The sequence below is a fragment of the Lupinus angustifolius genome, chromosome LG15 (assembly GCF_001865875.1).
Source record: "Lupinus angustifolius cultivar Tanjil chromosome LG15, LupAngTanjil_v1.0, whole genome shotgun sequence".
Classification (NCBI taxonomy): domain Eukaryota; kingdom Viridiplantae; phylum Streptophyta; class Magnoliopsida; order Fabales; family Fabaceae; genus Lupinus; species Lupinus angustifolius.
The window spans coordinates 1463260-1473547 of NC_032023.1; the positions used below are offsets into that span (position 1 = coordinate 1463260).

Here is a 10288-nt window from a genome sequence, read left to right on the forward strand (position 1 = left end):
GAATTTCACAATCTTCCTACTGAATTAGCTAAACTCGTTTATGATGATTGATCTAGGGTGTTCATTACTGGAGTAAAAGGTCAATGGTTCAATTCCTGAGAGCAACACTTGTTGAGGGGATAGCCACACACCCCGAAAGAGATTAATTCTTTACGTGAGTGTATCGCGAATAAGAACATTACAAAATTTATTAAACAGCACAAATCCAAAGACCATATTTGTGTTTTGTATTGGAAAACTTAGTCATATTCTATCATCAAGCTAGATTAACATTGCCTCCTATCTTTACAGTGAGTACTAGTTATACAAGATTTTTCAGGTTAGCAGAAAAATATGTGATGTCTTATTTACAATTTTCATGTATACACATCTCAAACCTTGAAGGATTCAAGCAGAGCAGTGAATACCTCTTTGTAGTTTTTGTGAACTACATATTAGCAAGTTGAGGGAGAGCAAAATATTCACAAGGAATGTAAATATATGCAATGGCTCAACAGGAATTTTGTCATAACTTGTACTTAATTCCATGTTCACTGACACTGCCACCGGAAAGTCTTCTAATTATCTGCCACATTCGCCTGCTTCTTCCGGTTCTTAGAGGACCCGAATAAGAGTGTCTTCTAAATGATCCAGATGCTTGCCTTCCGAACCTAGCGGAGGAGCTGAACAATTCTGATGCTGATAACCCCTTTTCAAAATCAACTCCAGAATTGTAGTTAGTGGCTGAGAATTGGCGAAGGAAATTATCCGGTTGGTGTGCAGAAACGTTATTCAAATCAACGACAGATAAATCTTCCACACTGGAAACTTTCGAACCTGCTTCTTTTGCTTCATCACATACAAGTTTTAAAGCCTGAACAACCTCACCCATGAAAGGCCGGTCTGATACCTCTGGTTGTACACACATTGAGGCAATGGCTGCAACTTTAGCCACACTTTCAAAAGGCACATTAGTTCTTAGCGACGGATGTACTATTGCTTCCAATCCTTCCTTGCTTGTGAGGAGCGGACGAGCCCATGAAACGAGATTCTCTTGACCGGGAGGTTGTGACATGTCTACTGGCTTTCTTCCTGTCAAAAGCTCAAGAACAACAACACCATAGCTATACACGTCACTCTTCACCAGAAGATGGCCAGTCATTGCGTACTCCGGAGCCACATAACTGAATTTTCAAATATGAAAGAAAAAATATATTATGGAGTTCATACTAATATAACTCAACAAGAAATTAAAATAGATTTCCAATGAGCACGAATATCTCCACGGTTTGAAATTTCAAGATTTGATTGTATAGCAGTGATGTCTATTTAATCTAAGTTAAAAATATTCAGTCTACAAAAGATTGTAGACTCTTAATATAAATGATTACAGAAGCAAATGACTTTATGCATGGTGAAGAAATTAGTTCATTTGACTGATAGAGTTATGTTTTAAGCACGACCGATCAAACTCCATCTTCCTTATGTAGGATTAACAAACAAAAAAGAAAGGGTACTAAAGTGAAGAAATAACTTGTAGGTAAAGCTTTCCAAAATAGAATTACGAAAGTAAGAACTGCATACCCGAAAGTTCCCATGACCCGTGTTGATACATGTCTGTTCTCCTCATCCGATGCTATTCTAGCCAATCCAAAATCAGATACCTTTGGTGTAAAATCATCTTCCAACAAGATATTGCTTGACTTGAAGTCCCTATGTATGACAGGAGGACTTGAATCTTCATGCAGATAAGCCAGACCACGAGCAGCACCAAGAGCTATCTTCAAACGGACACTCCAATCTAATCGGTCGTTTTCTGTGTCAACTCCTACGAGAATACCAAATATATTTATTTTAATAAAATATTATCTTGAAGAACTAAACAATCGCCATGTTAGTTTAGGCTCAAGCAAGCAAAACAAAAGCATACTTAAGTACCATGTATATGGGATTCCACACTGCCATTCGGAATAAGTTCATAAACTAAGCAGCGGAGGCTGACCTCTGAACATATACCAATCAACTTAACCAAATTTCTATGGTGAAGGCGGCTCAACATCTCGACTTCAGCTAAGAATTCGCGATCACCGTGATGATCTTCCCTTTTTAGAACCTTGACAGCCACTTTTGTCCCATCTTCAAGGATACCGCTGTAAACACGCCCAAAACCACCTTCTCCAATTATTCTTGAATCATTAAAGTGGTCAGTGGCTTTCTCAATCTCACTCATACTGAAAGTCTTAGCAGATCCTGTATAAGCAGCAATGCTAGATCGAAAAGATGATGAAGTCGAAGCAACCCCGCCTCCAACTAATGACCCAGCAGTACCTGTGAAATTCATATGCTGATTCTTAATAAAGAAGGCTGAGAAATGACAAAATAATCCAAAAATCAAATGCTTGGGTTTTAAGAAACCTCTCAAAATTATAATGATCATTTTTAATTTCAAAATACCACACTCATGATAAGAATCTAGATTATTTAAATCCTTGTAACTAAACTATTCTAGTGTTCTTTCTTCTGCAAAGATAAACTACATTAGATGAAATAAATACCAAATAGGTGGTGTTAATTTGTAAATACATTCTTTTTCTTCATGATCACCCACCAAAAGGTTCTAATAGGGTAAAATGCATGATCTCACCAGATTATAAGATATTAACAGTTATATTAACTATTACCTGTTGCTTTGGCAAGAGGAGGTGGCAAAACCAGTGAGGTTGGTGCAGATTGATTTACATGATCTCTGTACTTGAATAAGGCCCAAGCAGCAGCAGAGCATAAAATAACTGCTAGAAAAGCTGAAAGAGTAATAATAGCTATTATTCCCTTGCTAAGTCTAGATTTATGTTGCTGCCTCTTATGTATGTCAACCCCAAGAGGCTTTATTGTCCTTCCATTATTTCCATCACTTGAATATGGGCCACCATCTATAATGGTCATGCTTGAAGGTGGTAAAGGAGGAGAAGGAGGTAAACCTATAAATATAGGACCACATAAAATTTAGAGCCAAAAGTGATATAAAAAGGCAACTCATCCCAATTGGTTGTCATAAAAAAGAGTTATGTAGTGATTTAAATTACGAACTGTATCACGTAATGTGGCCACAATATTGCAGTTCGATGACCACTGCAACCGCATCACATTGCAATTGTGGTGTGACAACAAATCACAATGATGTGGCCGCATCAGGCAACATTGTACACACAGATTCAAAAATATAATTTTTAACTACAAAATAATTCACACTGCAACGGCTGCAGTGACCCAATCGCAATAACCACAATTTCGGTCATGACTGCAACCGCAATTTAAAACAATATAGTCATGAAAAGGATACAAGAACTTGGTAATTTATATATACCTGGATAGCTCACATACAACACATCATAGTTACCAAAGTAAGAAGCTTTTATAGCAACCTCTTTATGCCAAAATCTCTCAGAAGTCAGAAAGGCTGTAGTGTTATCAAACTCTTCCATAAGTGGTACCAAATCAATAAGGGCAACCGTTTTATCTGGTTGTTGGCTATCTACGTTGGCTCCCATTACGCGAACCTGACTCTGCCTCATGAAAACCCCGGTGGCAATTTCAGAAGCAAGCTCTGAAACTAAAGGGAAGAAGGTGTAAAGTGACACACTAAGGCGAAGACCGACTTTCATGGGCCAGAAACATCCGCAAGGTGCACCAGGTGGAGAGTTCGTATAGGGCTCGGAGCAAATAGTTGATAAACAATCTGAAAAACCATGAATGGACATGTATATTTTAGTACAATGGATACAATCAGCACAATCCAAAAACTAGAGATATTAGCAGCTATAGCTTCTGCAGTAAAGAGAATATGCAAATAGAGTGCTAACCTTCATTAGGAGGTGGGGGTGGCAGTGCTTGCATTGGAGGGAGGCCTGGTGTCTTAGGGATCATGGATGAAGACCGATAAGGAGATACTTTACGAGTATGCAACGGAACTTCCAATAACAAAACACAAGGAATAATGCAAAAGGATGAGTATGTGATAATGAAAAGAGTAAAAGACAACATTTTCTGAAATATTTATATTAAGTATGGAATTTAGCTTTTCTTACTTTTGGGTTGGTGAGGAGATATTTTGAATGATGGAACAGGAGCAGGAGCAGGAGTAGGTGAAACATGGCTCACAGGTGACAGAACTGGTAAGGCAAATGGAGAAACTGAAGAACCTATTATGCAGAAAAGCTTCGGTAACTAAAAATCCCTTAACTTATTCTCATTTTCATAGAACAAATATCTTAAAAGTCCATTGTAATTTAGGCACCTGTGTCCATTGGTGGTGGAGCATGATGTCTTTGTCCACTTGTTGGAAGTAATGAGGGAGGACTTAGTTGTTCTACATATTATAACAAAAAATGGTTATATATTCAATTGCAGAAAAAAACATAATTTGTGTCTTCGTTCAATCGATCAGGTATCACATCAAACCTTGGTGTTTTGAAGTCGGAGGAGAAACAAAATATGATGATGCAGGGGCAGGGCTGGTGATTCTGTTCCTCATATGATTATCCTTATGAAATGTGGTTGAAGGTGAAGAAGCAGGAAAATGATCTTCTTTATTGATAGGAGGTTCAGGAGATGAAATCGGTGGCTTTGGAGCATGATGGAATTGCCTTGCTTTGTGAGCAGCATGATCAGCGGAATGTACTATAGGTGGTAGTGGCTTTGGTGCTTTGTAGAAAGGTGCAGAAACTGGTTCTCCACCTTTTTTCCAATTGAAGCTTCTGGAAGGAGTTAATGCAGAAGAGACAACAGGTTCTGCACCACCTGTTTAGTTCCAATTATGTATCTATGAATTGAAGAATGATTGCAAAATGGTATTTTCAACACAAGAAATTATAGCAATCAAGATATAAAAGCTGAACACTCTAGAAAAATACTGGCCGGAGAACATTTATATAAGAGGTTCATGAAAAAGAGATATGCTTGAGGTACTTGCTTAAAAATGTGGATGCCGACATTTGTATCTTGTAGTTCTCCTGAATATCTTGCATGTATACCTCATAAAACAACATTTTATCTGCTGAACATCCTCATTATCATTCTTTTATATTACATTGTGTATGGAGAAAAAGTTAACCATTATATTAGAGTTACACATCCGTCATGATTGTCATTCTTAATCTCGGTTAAGATATCTAAACTCACATTTATCAGATCAACAAAATAATATTATGTGATGTTAAAAAAAGAGACATATGACCACACCTCTTTCTGGATTATTAACAGCAATCGTATTTCAAACTGGCAACAAAATATATATGACATTATGTCCCACCATTCAAAGGGCAGTGTGGAGATATAGAAATGTTAAAATAAATGAAATGGTTTAAAAGAAAAATGTAACTGCGTGCTTTTTTAAAACAAAAACAAAATCAAAATCAATTGAAAGAGGAGGGATAATAAAAATAAGTATTTTCTCAGAATTTGCACCTGGTAATTTTGAAGGAGATATCATGGGTGTAACAGGGTGATCTTGTGATGCAATTACTGGTATTGCAATTGTTGGTGATGTAACTGGTGCTGCATGAATACAAGAATAAAAGATAAAACAATGAGACAAGTACAAATGATCGCTCCAAAAAGTTCAATATTTTTCTCTCTTCTTTCATCAAATTAATGTAATAAGACTTACCAGGTAATGAGGATGGAATAATTTTTCGTAAGAGAGGGTGGCCTGCTGGTTGGTTATCTTCCATTTTCCATGGTGGGGATGCAATGGCTTCTTTGGTTCAATGAAAGATAGAAAGTTTAGAGCCATATAGTTGAATTTTGGATATGATTTGATAAGACTATATAACATACCTGGCGGTATTGGCTCTTGGATGTGACTATGATCCTTATTTTCAGTTCTATCATGAACACTAGGTAGAAAGCTTCCATGATGAGTTGGTTGGCTGACTGGTGAATCATCTGGAAAAATCGTGGGAGGTATTGCAACCGGGGCTGTTTAAATGCCGTAAGAAAGCAAATTTAATGGTCGATAGCAGCTAAAAAGTAGCAATTGAAAAAGAGTTAGAATCATATAGTAGAAGTACCTTGTGAAACTGGCTCCAATATGTGACTTCTATTGGAATTCCTTTTATGAAAAGTTGGAGGGAAATTTCCATGTTCGGTTGGCTGACTCACTGGCGAATGTTGTGGCACACTGGCTGCTATAGGGGCTGGTCAATGAACATTAGAAGAGCATATTTTGGGTCAATACCAACTGAAATTGAAGATGAAAAGGAAATTGCAGAAACATCTAATAAGATATCAGGTGGCAACATTTTCACTTTTGTAACATGCCTGGTGAAATTGGCTCTAGGGTGTGACCTTTGTTTGCACCCTCTTTATGAACATTAGTAGAACTTCCATTTTCAGTTGGTTGACTTACTGGTGAAATTATGGGCAAATTTGTTGAAGGAGTTGCAACCGGGGCTGTTCCAAATTCCAATTTTCAATAGAAAAACACATTTTTTAGTCAATATCAATTGGAAGCTGGAGATGATAAAGTGGAAAACCATCCATAAGACTTCTAGTAATTACATGACTAAGACCTTTATCACTTACCTGGTGAAACTGTCCCTGGGGTGTGACTCTTATTTGCATTCCTCTTATCAACCTTTGGAGGCAAATTTCCATGTTCAATTGGTTGGCTGATTGGTGATTGTTTTGACAAATTGACAGAAGGTATTGAAACTGGTGCTATTCAAAATGAAATAAAAGAGCATATTTTGGTTAACATCAATGATAAGGTGGACTTATCCCATTCGACCATGAAAAAAAGAAATTGCATGGTCATGTACCTGGAGCAATTCGTGTGGATGCCGGAGGCCAAACAGGATGTGCTTTCCTTTGAGGTGAAGGTGGACTAGGTTGTATAGATGATGGCACATTCCCTTGGGCAGTTGATGATGCGGGAAAAGATGGTGATAATGTTACGGTCCTTGGACTGGGTTGGCTGATTGGTGCATTTTTTGGCAAATTGCTAGTGGGCATTGCAAATGGAGCTGTTCAAGAAGTAATAGAAAAGCATAATTTGTGTCAACATCAATGGAAAGGTGGACTATCCCCTATCCCCCCACAAAAGAAACTACTTAGTCATGTACCTGGAGTAGTTGGTGTCGATTCAGGAGGCCATGCAACAGGTGGTTTCCTTCGAGGTGGCCTTGGTTGAGAAGATATTGGCACATTCCTCTGAGCTGTTGATGGCGCGGGAACAGCCTCATATGGTGGTGATAAGGTTAAGGTGCTTGGACTAGGGCTAAAAGATATGGATGGTTCAACTTCTTTACTATTCCGAGGAGCTGGAGATGATGTAGGAAGCCCTTTCTGTTGTGAAGTTGATGGCACAGGAACAGCCTCGTATGGTGGCGATAAGGTTATGGTGCTTGGACTAGGGCTAAAAGATATGGATGGTTCAATTCCTTTATTCTTCCGAGGAGCCGGAGCTAATGTAGGAAGCCCATCCTGTTGAGAATTTGATGGCGTGGGAACAGCCTTGTATGGTGGTGATAAGGTTATGATGCTTGCACTAGGGCTTAAAGATATGGATGGTTCAATTCCTTTACCCTGCCGAGGAGCTGGAGCTGATGTAGAAAGCCCTTTCTGTTGTGAAGTTGATGGCGCAGGAACAACCTCGTATGGTGGTGATAAGGTTATGGTGGTTGGGCTAGGACTAAAAGATATGGATGATTCAATTCCCTTACTCGTCCGAGGAACTGGAGCTGATGTAGGAGTCCCATTTCGTTGAGAAGTTGACGCTGCAGGAACAGTCTTATATGGTGGTGATAATGTTATGGTGCTTGGACTAGGACTAAGAGATTTAAATGGTTCAATTCTTTTATGTTGAGTTGGAGCGGATGTTGGATGCGGTAACGGTAAGGTAACTGGAGGGTGCAGGAATGGTCCTGGATGGTGAAAAAAATTCAAATTTAAGTAAGATGATCCCACAATGACTTAATGGACTACGGAATTCAAATTACCTTTTGGTACTTCTGGAGAGCTTGGAGCAATTGTTTTCCATGGATCTCTCAGGGGCAAAATAATAGGTGCCTCAGTAGGTGAAGGATGTACAGGTAAGGTAGTTGGAGACGCGGATATAACAAACCCTGATAGATGGAAAATAAGTATCAAATACAAGCATAAAGAAACTAATAGAGACATTGAATAATTTAGTTTAGAAACCTAAAACTCAAACCAGTTTTTGTGATATTTAGATATACCATCTCGTTCCGAGGGTGAGCTTGGTGCATTGCTTCCCCATGACTCTCCAAGATGGATAGGATCAGGTGCTTCTCCAATATGATTAATGACAGGAAGGAATGCTGGAGATGGGGATACAATAGGCCCTTAAAGAAGACATTTATCAGTTGGAAAGCCAAAAACTCCACATAGAAAGGGAAAATCTATCGAAAGTTTAATCTTCACTCTCAATTATCATATAAGAGGACTCAATTCTTATGCAAAATATAACATTTTGGAAACTTGGTATATCTTTTTCTTCTGGTTGGGTTTGTACATTGTAGTGTATCTTTTTTTTATAAGCAAATATATTAAAAACGGGCAAAAGGGGTGCCAACCCAATATTGTAGTGTATCTAGATAGTCAAAATTGAAATAAGTGTAGTTATCTCTTTACAATCAAGAGGAAAATTTTGGAAGAATTTAGAACTCATTTTTGTATATCTACAAATTTAATTATTATAGACCAATCAGGTTTTCAAGGAACAGAACACTAAATTCCTATAATAATGAGTATATAAAGAAGGATAAGAAATCAATCCAGATGCAAAAAGTACCCTCACTAAAATCTATAAGCATTATAAACAAGTAAAACCTATAAGCATCTTTTTTATGTTTTCTTAGCTACAAAGACTTCAACACATAATGCAATGAATACACATGGAGAAATCAGTATTATCAGGCAAATCTGTTGTAAGCAGTCAATGCTCATTGGTTCTATTGGTACATAGTAGTGAGGCATTGAGGGTGCCACAATGGCTTCAAACCGTAGCAGCAGCTTGCAGTATGTAAAAAAATACGACCCAGTGCACAAGGCTCTCACTTAGTTGGGTATGGGGAGGGCAGATGTAAGCAGTCTTACCCAATGAGCGGAGAGTCTGTTTCCAAGATTTGAACTCGTAACCTCATGGTCACTAAGTAGTTTGCAGTATGTGTAATAAATTATATATACAAGCCAAAATTGGACTTTGTAAGCAATGCAAGAATACAACAGAAAAAAAAAATTAAGACATTTGATGCCCCATTTGATGATCCTAGCTTTTTATGCATTCCATTACTCCCTTATCTAAAATTTCATTTACACCAAGGTTTGAAGATTTAAACCAACAATTCAGTTTCAAACTTAACAGTGATGTTTAGCTTCTCTATAAAACATGCATGCTGATTCAGATCAAGTACTTCTATCTTAATCATAAGTTTGGTCATAATTTCTGACACAGTTTCATTCTAAGGAGATCAAAATCAACAAAGAGCTATGAAGATTAAGTACCTACCTTTGGAATTGGAACCTTGAACTGCAACAAAAGAGAAAATGATACAAAACTTCACAAGCTGCAGAATCAGTGGCAAAACTACCCACATCTTCATATCAATCTCCAAATAACAAATAATAAATTACAGATTTTGAAGATGATAACTTGAAGCAAGAACAAGGTGAGCTTAAATTGAAGAAGACCCACATATAGAATATAACTCAGAAGAGTGTTAGATGAAAAGGGTAATTGGAAAAATCAAATATTTGTTGAGAACATGAGATGTTGAATTGGTAGAGATAGAATTGAGAGAATTCCATGGCAGAATAGGTAGTATTCAAAGTTAAACTCTTTGTACTAGAGTAGGAAATTAGAGAAAGTTTAATAGAAACTGATCCAAAGGAAATAAGAAAAAGGAGTTTGTGTATTTCACAATCCACACACGCTTTATCAAAACTCAAGATATCAAAAAGTGAAGTATGTGTCTCAACCCATCTCCTTCACTTAGAGAGGTAGTTGGAGAAACTGTCAAGAACAGAAAACTATACTGTGTGCATATATATATATATATATATATATATATATATATATATAGTCAGTGAGACTTAAGTGAGAAAGATAAAATTGTGAAAACAATAAATTTGCACCTTAGGACAATAGCTGGAGTTAATTATTCTCATATTTATATAAGAATAATTCTTATATAAAAAATGTAAAAATAATAAATTTGAATTTTAAGACCATATATCCATATATAAATGATTAGAATTAAAAATTATTACTTAAAAAAAATTACTTTTT

General features: G+C 37.1%; 1 protein-coding gene across 1 annotated transcript; it reads right to left on the reverse strand.

Moving 5' to 3' along the window:
- Positions 401 to 10030, reverse strand: LOC109328269 (mucin-5AC-like). The gene is made up of 20 exons (XM_019561658.1): positions 9509 to 10030; positions 8217 to 8342; positions 7977 to 8102; positions 7101 to 7901; positions 6798 to 7001; positions 6562 to 6696; positions 6298 to 6429; positions 6048 to 6173; positions 5815 to 5955; positions 5645 to 5734; positions 5443 to 5532; positions 4438 to 4776; positions 4274 to 4345; positions 4065 to 4178; positions 3840 to 3947; positions 3344 to 3715; positions 2661 to 2957; positions 1918 to 2307; positions 1564 to 1807; positions 401 to 1163 (listed from the first exon to the last, which is right to left on the reverse strand). Exons 1-20 carry the CDS (start codon positions 9600 to 9602, stop codon positions 506 to 508), a joined length of 4659 nt encoding a protein of 1552 aa, XP_019417203.1. The 5' UTR covers positions 9603 to 10030; the 3' UTR covers positions 401 to 505.